This window comes from Festucalex cinctus, chromosome 12, assembly GCF_051991245.1.
Source record: "Festucalex cinctus isolate MCC-2025b chromosome 12, RoL_Fcin_1.0, whole genome shotgun sequence".
In the NCBI taxonomy this organism is placed as follows: Eukaryota; Metazoa; Chordata; class Actinopteri; order Syngnathiformes; family Syngnathidae; genus Festucalex; species Festucalex cinctus.
In genome coordinates, this window is record NC_135422.1 from 11,772,956 (window position 1) to 11,788,020 (window position 15,065).

At 40.0% G+C, this 15,065-nt stretch overlaps 1 protein-coding gene across 2 annotated transcripts in view; it reads right to left on the reverse strand.

Moving 5' to 3' along the window:
- Positions 1-3,706: 3,706 nt before the first annotated feature.
- Positions 3,707-15,065, reverse strand: part of LOC144031603 (sprouty-related, EVH1 domain-containing protein 1-like) — a 34,017-nt gene continuing 22,658 nt past the window's right edge. For both annotated transcript variants that reach the window (XM_077538912.1, XM_077538911.1), the window contains 3 exons: positions 12,835-12,881; positions 5,997-6,152; positions 3,707-4,652 (listed from right to left, as the gene is read on the reverse strand). In XM_077538912.1, the coding sequence (XP_077395038.1) occupies positions 3,966-4,652; positions 5,997-6,152; positions 12,835-12,881 (890 nt within the window). In that variant the 3' untranslated portion in view covers positions 3,707-3,965. The remainder of the gene's footprint in view (positions 4,653-5,996; positions 6,153-12,834; positions 12,882-15,065) is intronic.

Below are 15,065 nucleotides of genomic sequence, written 5' to 3' on the forward strand. Positions count from 1 at the left end.
AACAAAATGAACAGGCAGTGTTTACAGAATAGTTAATAGTACCATTTATACTGCAAGTTTTTCCAAAAAACACAAAAAAAAATCTTCCACTATTTCAGAACTAATCACATAAATGTTACACCAAGCGCTGTAAGATGTCAAAAAAAGCATACATCGAGTAGTATCAGTGCACCGAAGCCTTGTTGGAGAACCCGAACAAAAACACTCCAAGAAACTTCTGTGAAAAGTAAACTGTTTTCTGTTACTCTTTTTAAAACAATGCACTGAAAAGAGAAAAAAAAAAAAGAAGTAATCATTCTACTCAACAAAGTACACTCATATGCATTCCCAACGTTATGCACAAGGTTTTTTTCTGAAGCTCGAAAGACTAGCAGCAAAAGTGGTTTTAAAACTGAAGTCTTCCCTATATATATATATATATATATATATATATATATATATATATATATATATATATATATATATTTGTGTACGCGTGTTAAAGCAGACAGATGTTTGTTGCATATATAATACAGTACATGACAGTAAGTAGCACTGTGCTGGTTAATGCAGAATGACAAAAGTGTTAGTTTTTATTTCCTTTGTATTTAAAAAAATAAAAAATAAAAAAATAAAAAAAAAATAAAAAAATAAAAAGCACATCGTACATTTTGTCAGCCAGCAAGTTTTTAAATCAGCTTCATCCAACCTTGGTTCAGCTTGACGACAGGAAAACACAGACCCACACACACAAAACACACGCGTCGCAAAAAAAAAAAAAAAAAAAAAAAAAAAATTAATGCTGTTGGAGAATTAGGGTTTAACAGTCGTTTATAGCTAATTTTCTCTGTCAGCACAATAAAATTAGTGATTGTATCTAGCAGCCTTAAATTCATGTATTCATATATATATATATATATATATATATATATTTGTATTCATATATAAAATTTCCATAGCGAGTGGAGTGCTACTCCTGTACCGTGTTAACGCCATCTCGTTCCATCTATCGTACAAAACTAGCGAGAAACTTATTAGAAACTCAATAGTCATTTTGTTTTGTTGACCCTTTGCAAATGCCCTCTACTTTTCAATGTGAAATAATACTACAAAAGGTGGACCTATGTACACAAGTATGCTGTCAATAGAAGCTACCGTAGATAATGCTGACAGCCACGATAAATACAGTTCTATCTTTAAAAAGACAACCTCAAAGACAAAACAAGCCAGTTATTATTATTATTATTATTATTATTATCATCATCAGTATTTAAATACAGTGTTACATATTTACAGGTGTTTGGTACCAAAAGGGGATGAGGCTCATCTATTACTACCTACGAAGGACTTAAAAGAAACAAAAAAAAAGAAAAAAGAAAAAAAAAAAAGAAAAAAAAAAGTGTCCTGTCAGTCTTACGAGTGTGTCCCGTGTCATAAGTTTGCATAGAAAGATTAAAAATAAAAAGGTCTGAAAATAAAGAGTCCTAAATTGTGATGGTTTGTGCGAAACGTAGCATTTTCTTACGTAGTATTAAACGTAATTTTCTTGAGGAATCGACTGGATTTACTACACCTTGAAAGCAAGTAAACTACTTGCCTGAAACCGCCAGTTTGCTGTTTAAAGTAGATTTGAACAAAATTGCGTGCACTTCTAATCATCTAGTGTGCTGTATAAAATACAACAGGTGTCGTTCCCGCCCATTATAGCTCCGATACTTCATTGATGGACAAATCTGTCAACACGCAGCAATCCCTGTGAACGAGAAATATCAAAATATACAAGTTGAGAATTTTTTTTTACAAGATTCATATTGTGTTCAATGACAAAATTTGTATTTGAAATTTGGGATTTATGTTCAGTAGTTTCTAAAATAATTTTATAACAATTTAAGTAGTAATACGTAGCAAAATCGGCTATTGATAATTTTGTAGTGGCCTCAGTTTTTTTCCCCAAAAGCTGTATAAATTATATTTTTGTGAAAATTGGCAAGTAGATGTATTGCAAGATCATGTCTGCATGTAGTTTTTCAGCAAATGTTTTTTAACCCCCCGCTCAAAAAAAAGAAGAAGCAAATATTAGCTTATTGTGGTGGTGTCATTAGTTCATTATATATATATATATATATATATATATATATATATATATATATATATATATATATATATTTCAGATTTTCCTGTTGTCTCAAATACAGCACAAAACTGAATTTCTCAGGGTCTTCGGTTTACGGCAGGCCTGACGTAGGCTTTGTGCGGTTTGCTGGCCAGCGAAAGAAATACATCATCGCGCATTAATAGAAGACAGTTGTCGCCGTACTTATTGTATAATAAAAAAATAATTGTTTTAAATTTGCGGTGTTTTTCCAGTTACGACTGCGCTAGCATAGGTTAGTGATGGACTACGCTATTAAAAGTGACAGAGTACGCGCATACAAATCCAGGCTATGCTGCTGCCGTAATAACAGAACTCCTTTGTAAACTAAAGAGTCCCTGTAATATGAATGAGATTTTAAGGTTTTTGTTTTGTTTTGTTTACGATCACAAAACCGTATCACACTTGTTGTGCAGATTATTCTGATTGCAAATACAGTTGCGCGTTTAGCTGCAGCAAACCCCCCCCCAAAAAAACAAAAAAACAAAAAACAATAAAATAAAGTCTGAAATCTCCTAAACAACAAATATTCTTTTAACGTGTTTGGCGAAAGAGTCATCAGTCAGGACGTTACCAGTGCATGTGAAGGCCTACGTGCACACGCACACACACACACACACACTCACCATCTGTATGTACTTAATTGCTGAGATACTCAACATTCCTGAAACAATGCGCTCATTCATCCAGGGCTTATTAAAACGAAGACACATGAAGGAGTGGACTGGCGACGTGAGGAGAGGCATGAAGGAGGAAAAAATAAAAATAAATAAAACTGTGGGACAAACACGAGACTTTTTGAACGTGGAGGGGTGCTGCAACCAAAAGCTCGGAGAGCAGTGCTTTTTTTTTTTTCAGACAAATTCCAAAATCGCTTAGTCTAATAAGCCTTGTTTTAAGTGCCTGGTTGTTTTCTTTAAAAACAAAAAAACAAAAAAAAACAATAATAATAAAATAAAATAAATAGGAGCACCGTCACCCCTCAAAACCGAAACAAAACTTGCTGGTTGAGCAAAATTTCAGCTTTGAATCAGAAGGCGAACAGAAAAAAAAAAAAAAAAAAAAAAAAGATGTGGGCTTTCAATTTGTAAAGATGTCATTTTCCACAACATTTTTGAGGGGTTTTGTGAGGGAACGTCAGCATGGTAAAAAGTTACCATTTTCCCTTCTGACAAATGGAATGAGTCCCTTTATTTTGGAATGCAATCAAAATGGTCCACGTGTGGCAATTGCCGAAGGAGAAAAAAGTGGCCACGTACCGCACAGCACTGATGTTTAAATGACACTACATGGCTAAAATGAGGAAGGGGAAATGTTGTGTCTTTTTTTCTCTGTCTACTAATTACATTGTGATTAAGGGAAGGAAAGGCCACTGTTACCCGACTGCAACGTCACACAAAATAAGCATATGTATCCCTTTTAGCATACTCAAACAGCAAGTTATTTGACTGAATAGTTGTGTTTTGTCTCTGTACAAAAAGACAAGTTTCCTTCATAAAGTTAAACGTTTCTTGTAGTCGAGTTCGTCCAGGTTGTATGTCAATACGTGTGTGTGTTTGTAGTACGTTTAGTAACATCTCCAAGTCTGTTTATCTCAATGTCCTCATCTCCTCATCCGGATTTAGCTCGACGCAAAGCTTAAATTCGTCCTCCGCTGCAGCTCGTCGGCGACAAACGCAAACTGAAATCTCCAAAAGCCCTCAGAGCTGGCGATCAACGACACCTCCCTGTCCGAGAGTGGACGGGGGGTTGGAAAAAAATGGAAGCCGGCGTTGAATAGATCCGCTTCTTGTGTTAGCTAGCTTTGAGAGGGTCCCAGAGGGTCGGCGCGGGGTCACCCGGCCGCCTTGTGCTTGCCCCCGCAGCAGCGGCACGCCTCGCCGCAGTGGTGGCAGGCGCGCAGCGGCAGGTAGCAGCACATGCAGGGCGCGATGAAGGACAGCGCCACCAGGGCGAGCCAGCGCAGGCAGAACTGCTCGTCGGACGTGTCGCACGAGCACGGGTCCGAGAAGTCGCCCTCCGAGTCGGACATGCAGTGGTAGAGCATGCTCTCGGCGCACAGCATGCAGCTGACTTTGTAGATGCACTGCTTGATGGGGTCGGGGGCGTCCTGGCACTGCCCCCGCCAGTTGTCCTCGTGGTTGAACATCTCGCGGCAGTAAATGCAGCGCGAGCGCTCGCCGTCCTCCCGCCGCCGCCGCCCCTTCTTGGACTTGAGCAGCGGCGAGGGCTGAGTCTTGATGGCCGTGTCCTTGCCCAGGCCGAGGCCCGTGCCCATGCCGGAGCCCGAGTGGGGGTCCCCGCCGGGTCCGTCGGGGAACAGGTACTCGCACTTCTTACTGTCCAGTTTGTGGAAGGTGGCCGGAAAGTCCAGGTCTTCGCGCTCCATCTCCTGTTTCCACATGACCGGGTGGCGGTAGTCCTCGTAGCCTCGGATGAGCACGTCCTTGCGCGGGTTGATGCGGACGATCTCCTCCTCGTCCATGTGAAAGCTGACATGGCGGGTCGATTTGAATGACACCTTCGGGACCAAAAAATGACGGAGTTAAAATAATTTTACAGTCAATTACATGGCATGGTTTCCCCCCAGTGCTTAAAAAGAATAGTGGCCCAATGGCTGATAACGTAGGGCTGCCCGATTATGGAAAAAACAAACAATTATTTTGGCAATAATTGAAATCACGATTATTCAAACAAATATTTTTGGTACAAAAAAAAGAAAAATGTTTAATCATTAAAAAAAACAAAAACAAACAAACACTATAATAATGTAAGTTATTTTTGGACAAACAGAATTTATAATACAGTATATATTTCTATATATATATATATATATATATATATATATATATATATATATATGTTTATTTATGTTGGCAAAAACTTGAAGTTGGAGTGCAGCTTGTGCACTTTGCAGTAGGATGATCTTTTTGTTTTGTTTTTTATTTGGTACAAAACAAGAAAATGTTGACACAATTAAAAAGATTAAATCCAATTGGAAAAAAAATATAAACAGTAATTATTTAAGTATTAAATGTTTTTTTTGGCCAAACAGAATTTATAATAATATATATTTTTTTTATTTATGTTGGCAAAAACTTGAAGGTGAAATTTTTTTGGGGTTACAAAACAAGAAACGTGTGCCCTGCGATTGGCTGGCAACCAGTCCAGGGAGCTGAGATAGGCGCCAGCACCCCCCGCGACCCTTGTGAGGAATAAGCGGTCAAGAAAATGGATGGATGGTTTGTTATTTTAAAATGTAAAAACTGTGCAAATATATAAATTTAAACAACTCAAAAATTACTACCAGTATTAATTATCTTTTTTTACGATTCTGCTGATTTTTTAATTGTGGAGTGTAATAATTGAAATTGTAATTTAATTTCGATTACCGTAATTGAACAGCTCTACGTTGAATATTTTCCCGGGCCGAATTTTGCTCCCTATCCATTGTTTGCCACCAGACTTACTGACACAGTATCGATTAAAAAAAAAAAAAAAAAAAAAAAAAGATGAAAAATAATCCTATTTTCCACTAGCTTCAACTAAATTGATTTTCCTTTTTCGAAATAGTATTGCAAAAACCATGCTGCACTGAATATAAAAACAAAACACACACAAGGCCTGAATTAAGGCAACTAAACTACCAGTATTCTTGATTTTTGAAGTCATTTCACCTTTTATCCAAATCAAAGCTTCTCCAGTTTTAAACGTTAGGCGTGCAAGTGCAGTCGTACCCTTTGGCATCAAGGCTCCTATGTTAATTTTTGCAATTTTCAGCAGTAAAAAGTTAATGTTTTGTCTCTCATGAATTTAATAACGTCGGACGGAAAATGACACGGTTGACGTGGGGAAAGGATCACACCTGCGGCGGCAGGTAACGTCGACTGCTGGAGGTGAACTCGTCAAAGGGCTGAGCTCGCACATAGCAGCCCCTGAAGGGCTCGGTGGACACCACATTGTTCAGGGGGGAGAAGGGCTCCTTCATGGGCGTGCAGATGGAGGGAGGCTCCTCACATGCCTGCACACACAGAAAAGAACATGTTGAGGTATTACGCCACCATTTTAGTAAGCATAAACAACAATATAACCCTTTTTTTTTCCCCCACGCCGGATCAATTGTGTTTTCACTGTTGTAGTTGCATTCCAAATGTAACCACCAGAGGGTATACTGCACATACTTGTCAAAGGGTGATGCAGCAATGACTGAAGACTTTCTGTGTGAGAACTCAAGAGTTCCCAACAGCCCTTTTACAACATTCCCACAAAACCGAAGAAAATGATAGCTGAAAAATAAAAAGGACACATTTTCATTTCAAACGAACGAAATCGCATTCTCACAGCCTCGTTTCACAACATCTCCAAATGAAATGGATCTCACCATTGACAACAATCAGGCTGAACTTTCTATAAATAGCATCTCGCGAATGCCGCAGACTGCATCGCATAGGAACATATGCGCTGTGTGGGGAATATACATTTCATGCCCGTGCAGTGTAGATTATAAACAGGCTCCGATAAGAAATAGTGCCAAGACTTCAGTACTCATGGCAACTAATATGACGGCTATTTCATGATTCATGAATGCAGAGGTGCGGGAGAAAGAGAGAGAGATGGGGGAGGATATTACTTCAGTAGCCAACATTATGTCAGTGCAAGCATCCGAGCGCCCTCCCCAACTTGTCCACGCATCAAACCATCACGGATGCAAAGTCGTGTCAAAGTTGGATCAAATTCATCAAACAGTTGATCCATGTCAAGTGTTGCTTTGTCAAGAATACATTACTGAAGGAAAACTAACAAAAGATGCAAGACATTCTGTGCCAGGATGATGGCCAGAACTTTATTTTGTTCGGATTTGGAAAAGAAAAAAAGAAAAAATCTTCAAAAGGAAATAATGATCTGCTCTGGGGTCAAAGTGACAATTATGAATGCCATTCAAGGGTTGAAAAAGTTAAACACTGTTATGTTGTTGTGATGTGTAAAACAAAAATAATGTCTGAATAAAATTCTTTCTCAATTTTATTCCTAATTCTGAAATTTTGTTCCAAATGAAAGCCAAACATGCAAATTAAAACGGAGTATGTTAGTTCAGACAGACAGAAGGGTGATTTGCCCTCCATTTGTGGTTCCTTCTTTTTTTTTCAAGAGTTTCCTTTCAGTTTGTATAGATCGGGGATGTAACCGCAAACTGGATAGTCAACTGTGGGCCCGTGAAGCACTTTGACACTCTTTTGTGATTTAGGGCTATAATGTACAAATAAACATGACCCGACCCGAATAGACCCCATTCATACTTTGGTCAAAACTACTAGACCACACCATTGTCGACATTGTATGACATATTTAAAGCAAGGCGGACTACATTAGTAGTACAACATTGACATGGTAACTTCAAATAGTGAGCCGTTAATGTCCGTACGGGATTGCCACTTGATTAGAGATTGCGAGGAAGACCACAGCCCCGTTTGTCATCTGCGTAGTTTTGCTCACGGAACATCCTCTTATCAGCTCGTATCTCATATCAAAACGAGAGTTTTGCGCATTGTCAGTGGAAGAGGCTAAACAAATATCTTACTGAGGTATCAATCAATCTAGTAACTTTGTTGTTACGTAACTTGTCACAACTTATACATGTCATGTTGTCGTGACCATAAAAGTAACAGAGTGGAGTGGAGCCAACACCATTCATCCCACACTTAATCCAATTGCTACACGAGTAGTGTTTTTGTTTACATTTTGGTCACATTTTTGGTATGTTTTAGAACCAGATTTTAAAACATGGTAATTCATAGGGATGTAAAATTATAAGGGCAATATCGTGATACATGAAAACTGCCACAATATCGTCATCGTCATGTTCACCATATTTAAAAGTCAGGTTGATTTCCATTTGTGCAGTTCTAGCACCCTCTAGTGGCTAGTTTTTTTTTAGTGCAATTTAATTTTCATTAGGGAAGTTTTGGCCCTTGCATGGTTAAAAACTACACTAATTGTCAGATGAAGGGGAACGTAATATGCCTGTGAACTGACAACTGAGTCATGTGTGCACATTAACACGTAAGCGCCTCAATTTTAAATGTTATTAGAGAATGTAGGTGGTTTATATGCATTGCTGTTATGTACAAACACACAATATTGTGCTTTTTTGTATAAGCTTTTTTTCTTTTCTTTTTTTACAATATTGTGACCTTTTTTAAATACCGCCAACCTCCCCACAATATTGTGAGCTTCATGTTGTGATATCGTATTGTGATGTTTGGATATCGTTCCATCCTTATAATGAAGTAATTCAACCCCTAAAAACTAGCATTAGCTGCTAAAGTTAGCAGTTAGCCTGGATTTTCTTCTGCACTGGCACTTCTTCTGGAATATGAGCCACAAAAAGCAAAAGAAAAAGTAGAGAGTTATTTAAAGCTACTACTCTAGAATGATAATTCACGATCATTCTATAGTACTTGTGCAAGTTTTGGGGCTTTTTTTTTTTTTTTTTTTTTTTTTTGCTGTACGACTTTTAGTGTCACCAAGCTCACAAAAGTGCTTTCAAAGTTGCTCCACTCTTTAAAAGGCACGTGCACCTTCAAAGTTTAACCCCAATCCAAATGCCTCCCCAGCAACCCCTCCACCCCGACCTCATGAAGGCTGGGTTTAGTACTCTCTCTTCCTCCCAGTGGCGTGTGGGGGAGGCTGCTGGCTCTGGTTAGTCAGTGCCGTGTGTAAAGGAGCCCACGCCAGTGCTTTAACGCACAGCGGAAATCTGGTTTGCTCCCAGCTGCTGCAACAGTAATTACTGTCCTGTGGTTGCTAAGAGATGCTTCCTTTGACTTCTTCCCCCCCCCCCTCTTTTCTTTCTCTTCTCCCCACCACCCTTCAACTTTCACCGCCCCCCAGTCTCTCCCTTCAGCTGCACAAAGTGTATGTACAAAGTATGTGCATGTGTGCGCGCGCAGGATGCCTCCAAACATACCGAGTATTTAACAGGAGACAGTGGAAGGAGTGAAGAGTAATAACAGAGCAGGAAAAAATGACTTTGCATTGGACTCAAGTTTGGATTCATGCGTGAGTACACGTAAAAAGAGAGAAAGAGTGAGCGAGCGAGAGGCCACAGAGTCTGCAGAGAGAATGTCATAAACCAGCTCCAGCTGGAGAAATGCAGCAGAGAACTTAAAAAGCCAGATGACAGCTGTATGTGTATGTGCGAGGAAGACAGAAAGGATTTGGGGGGGGAGCTTCAAAAATGAGAAACAGACTCTGGCTTCCTTTTTGAAGCGTTCGCCTAAGCCATTCAAAGGCATGCGTGGGGGGCAATCTGGAGCTGATCTGACCCCAGAGATGTGGACGGCGGGTGAGGGAGGAGAGGAAGGGAGGACTGGATGGAGGGGAGGAGGACAAAGGACATGTTTAAGTGAAGCAACCTGGCCTCGCACGAGCGCCAGGGAACATCCCGTGTACTTCCGTCGTCACATGACTTTGGAACAGAATGGCCTGAGGTCAGTCTGAATCATCTCGCTGGCACACGATGAGTTAAACAGTAAACTGCTTCATTAATGATAAAAGTCCACTTTAGGACACACGATTCTCCGCGTTATCTTGAACGCATACTGTTAAAAGCAGCTAAACAGCCAATGAAAACAGGTTTTATAACATGTTTTTAACAAGTATCTCGGCTGGCTGTTAAAACTGTCCATCCAAACACATTTTTGTGCCCCCTCATTTAATTTGTTTCAAGTGATGACTCACAAAACCCCCCAGGACAAAAGTCTGTTACCTGTTTAAAGCGTGTCTTATTACATTGTGTTTTAAACAGATATGACCATCGGTCAGAGCTGTCCTTCAAAACATGCAATTGTGCCTTATACCAAACTTACCTCATTCAGATGTTTTGAAAACTAGCGAAGGCTCATGAGACTGAAGACCTTTACGACCCGCAGTACCGCCACTGGCCACCAGAACTGTCCTTCACAATGTTAGTTTCAGCTCCATGCTCCACATTATTTTGAAGCGATGACTCACAAGACCCTCAATTATTGAGTAGTTTTTTTCCCCCCCAGTATTTTGTAATTCACGGCGTATTTATTTTTTAGAATACCGTTTGATTTTATCCGTTACATTTTAAAAATATTATCTGTACTTTTTACTCAATACAGAGGGTCGTTACTCGTTACTTTTGTTTTACACGCATGACAACGATTAAGAGATTAGACCTAGCCCAAAAACTGGCGTCAATGTTCCTGGCTCATCCTATCATATGAAGCGTTCCCCGATACCCATCCCCGTTTGTGATAGGCTCAATCTCAAACTATGCGACGACGCGAGAAGACGCGATGCTTCCCTTTGCTCCCGCCACTTCTACAAATGATGATTAAGGTAAAAAGAAGTAACATGAGCAACATGGAGTCGACTCAGAAGTTGTTAGCGAGCCAGTTGGCCAATAGCCTTCACATTGGTCAGCTCAAAGAACGATTCATGGCGAATGCATTGTGTCCTGTGTAAACCTAAAGTCCACGAGCTAGCCGCCTACAAGAAAAAAAAAATAAAAATCCCCGTCCAATCAGGGAAAAAAAAAAAATAATAAAAATAAAAAAAAAATAAAAATAAAAAATAAATAAAAAACTTCGAAGTAAGGTACAGAGTAAAGCTAAATAATCATTACCCTTTCGTTAGGTTGGCCCTGGTTAATGACAAGCACATTTGATATTTTATTAACTCCTCTAAATAGAATTCTTGGTTGATGCAGTAGAAATTTCATTTCCATTCCATCTTTAAACCAAGAGTACCATCTAGAGGAGTAAAAAAATATTGCAAGGACTTAATGAGGGGATCTAGTTAAGTCTTTGTTAAGTGATGATCGTTTAAATTTGATGGTCTTCAAATTATATGACAAGGAGTAAACATCCGGTAAAAATACTTTCCACTTTTACTTGTGAAGTACGTTTTATAGCATGTACTTTTTTTTTCCTCTCTCTTTTCTTTTTACTTGAGTAATTTTACCAAAGTCATTTTCTATACAAGTAATTGTACTTTCACTCAACTAGATGTCTGTACTTTTCCCCCATCTCTGACCAGCATAACCTCAGTAAACTTAAGTGATAAATTACAACTTCCTGTTGGTTCTAAATTCAGTGCACAAGTTTGTTGCAGCATTATGAATGATTTGGATGTGCGGCGTCAGTCTTGGCAGACTGCTCGCACAGCTGAGTTGTGCAACTGCATTTGTTCTTTGCGAGCAAAACAACTCATTTATTTGGAGTTTCGGCATATGAGTAGACAGGAAGTTGAGATCACAGTCTTGAACACATACACAAACCCTCTGTGGTTCTCACAAGGCCAATACAAAGATGCTATTGGTAGCTCATGCTATGAGATACGTGGCTATCCCGCACTGCACTTCCAAACTGTGCTGTGACTTGATGAGGCCTGATGCTGTGCTATTTGCTTGGTCTCCACTTGCAGAACTTGCAAATGGATCACTTCTTTCACCGCAGACCTGCGGCCGCAACATTCGGATGCCAAATCACCATGGTGACACCCTCGGTGGCTCACGCGTTGAACCTTGTGAACACCCCCCCCCCCTTTTTTTTTTTTTTGCTGCCTAGCAACAACAGTGCCATGGGATTTCCTGTGTGTTCAGCCTGATCCCTTAAAGAGGAACTTTGCCACAGGAACAGGAACGCTGCTCCCTCCCTCACCCCTCTTTTTAAGATACTGAGGGGCGGGGGTTGAGGGTTTGGGGGAGTCAAGAGTGCCGAACTGTGGTGAAGAACATGTAGCGAGTTGTGAAAGGTACAGCAGGATGTCACAACATGAAAGGGCATGCCTTGCAATAAAGAGTGGAACTCTGAATTATCAATATGTACAATATGTACAATTCGGCCTCAAGTCACACAAAACTTTGTCATTTGAACCGCCGTCATACATGACACTGTGTGAGATATCATCATTGCATGCAAGACATCAGTGCATTGCTCCGTTTTGTGTTTTCCATGGCTATTGCAAGATACTATTAAAAAAGAACACGATTCACTCAGGTGTTAAGAGGAACATACAGCAGAAGTTGTGTGAAGTAAGCAGACTCACCTGAAAGTGTCATCAAATGCATTGCAGAGATAGACCAATATGTTTTGTTCTGGGCCAATACTGATTATTTTTTAGTCAAGGAGGCCAATAACCAATATTTTGAGCCGGTATTCACTTTTGTTGAAAAGGAAAATATTGCCCTAAAAAATTAGTAAGTAAATAAATACAAACTCAAATTCTTAACTTTGTTGAAATGCCATTAAGCTTATGTTCACAACTTTTTAGATTGGCACAATGTTGATCCCCGCCCCCCCCCCCCCTTTTTTTTTTTTTTTAAATCTTAGGCAATTGACATCTTTGTTTTAAAATTCTAACAAAAAGTGCAAGGGCGCTCCCAGGGTCATCAGTACGTCTTAAAAAGTAAAATGAAAATTTGAAAACATGTAAATGGCTCCCTATTATTTTCATCAGTAAATACATCAAATTTAAGTCAAGTTCACAATTTTAAATTGATTTGTCAGCCATCAGAGTTTGAAAAAAGGCCAAAATGTTGAATATCGGTGCCGATAATCAGTCTATCATTAACGCATTATCACTTTGTAAAATTAGAGGGGTTAACCTGTTTTGTAATTATGTTGTGAAATGCTAAAGAAATGTATACAAACTGTCCCAAGAACAAGACTCACTGGTAGTCCATCCTCTCGAGTATCCCCTTCGCCAAATGGTCGACAGCCTAGAATGGGGCGGAAGGAAAAAAACACAAGATTAATGAAATAAATATTTTCAAAAACACACAAACAAAAACATTTTTGGGATTATATGCAGATTTGAAATATTTTTAGTTATTTGACAAAGTAGTTTTACTGTCAAAAACGTGACTTATTTCGCCAGCGTAAGCAAACGTATTCTCAAGTCGAGCCAGAATAAGACGAGACTCGCACTTCCATCCGACTGCAACCTAAATGGGGAAATGAAAGCTGCTTTGTGTCACTGGGGCACACGGAAGTTCATGAAATATGCATGCCACGAATAATGTAAGCCGACCTCTGCTAAAACGCCATGTGCCATTTCCACATCTACCCCTCCTCCCCAAAAAAACACCTTGACTGCAGAAGCTGGAGACTGGCAGATTGCGTTTCAGGTATCAGGGTGACCGCGTTTCGACTTTTCCGTTGTGGATGACGAAAGCTACACAGAAGTCACTGAACTTTTAACACAAAATGAGCTTTCTTTTTTTTCTGTTTGCTGATATACTGACAGTGTCACATTGACATCACTATTTGAAATGGATTTCCTATTGTAAGTAATTCTTTCAGCCAATTAGTCAGAGTGCAAATCAACTTGCTTAAGGCCACTTTCCCCTTCCTGTACGAATCAATTTGTTTTCTCATTGTAAGTGACCTAAATTCAAGTTGGTGTCACGAGAATTTTTGCAAGATTTTTTATTTTTATTTTTAAGGGGGATGGGGATACGGCATCCGCAAACCCCTAAAGCAAAACACTAGTACTGCCACAACAAACACCACAAACATGGTGGACATGCTGCAGTGAGAAAGACATATTTTGCCCTTCACTGTTCTCAATGAGAAACACATGAATTACAGTATTATTTAATCCCAACAGAGCAGGACTGCAATATATATCAGTCTTGAGTCTTATGACTCATCAAGCCTCACTGTTGTCTAGCTTCTCTCTCTGCAGTATCATGCATAACCAGGAATATGATCCAACAAAAATCTGGCATGAAGCATATTAAACGACATTTCCTCGAGCCAAAAGCGTGTTTGGTGCAACAATCCCACAGAATTGCCACAACTCAACCACCTTGGCTTTTTATTCAAACAGTCAGACACAGTGATAATTGCTTTCAAAACAACAAAGTTGGAGAAGTGATTGTCAGGTGTTAAATTTGACCAAACAAATATCTTGATTCACAAACTCATCGTTGACAGACCTCGTTTCACGTTAGTGCGCGGAAAATGGCGGCTTTAACAGTCGCAGAGTCTTGAAAGCTAGTTGATATAATTGGCACATACACCTTATATAACTGACAATGTGATCTCACTGGCTTCAGCTAGTGAACACACAGCCCGACTGTGTCTGACAAAAACAAAGCTGGTGTTCTTTTGACGTGAGAACGTGAAACGTCGGAAAATGGTTGCAAGTCGGGTTCATGCACAAAATGGCAATTTAAAACAATTCTACCAGGAGGAAGGGCGATACTATGACTACTATTAAGAACACAACAGAGGACTTCAGTCTCAATCACATGGAGAAGGTATGAGCGCATTTCCTCAATGCTGGGGAGGAAGCGAGAGAGCGCGAGACAGCGAATGCAGCACGACTCGGCTCTGGAAGCTGCCTGAGCCATGTGCCCGGCGTTGCCATGGCAACAGAGGACCGCAAGACCGATACACACGCGTGCGCGCGCACGCACATTCACAGGGGCGCAGCATATTCTCTCGCCTACCAACACAACACGGGCCACCCCCACCCCACCGCCTCCTCCGCCACCCTCGCCCGCACACATTGACGAAGCCGAGCGACCGGCAGCGCGGCGATGCAATAGGAATACAGAGGAACCTGTCTGTGTGTGCGCTGAGGAGGCATTACACAACAGTGGCAGAATACAGAGGATGCCAGGACACAGAGGAGAACAGAGGAAGGAGGAAATAGAGTGCGAGAGAAAGAGAGAGAGAGAGACTGGCACTTCTCTGCTGTAGTTGACATTCATAGAGTTTTAAGTGCTTACTGTTCAGGTGTACTGTACGATGGAGAACATTTACCATCCTCGAGGTAAAATTATATTGGTGTTAATTTCATTAATAATAATAATTTTGTCAAAACACATTTTTCACCGGACAAAAAATAAGACTAGATTAAAACCCTCATTAATAAACAATACAGGGGCCAAATC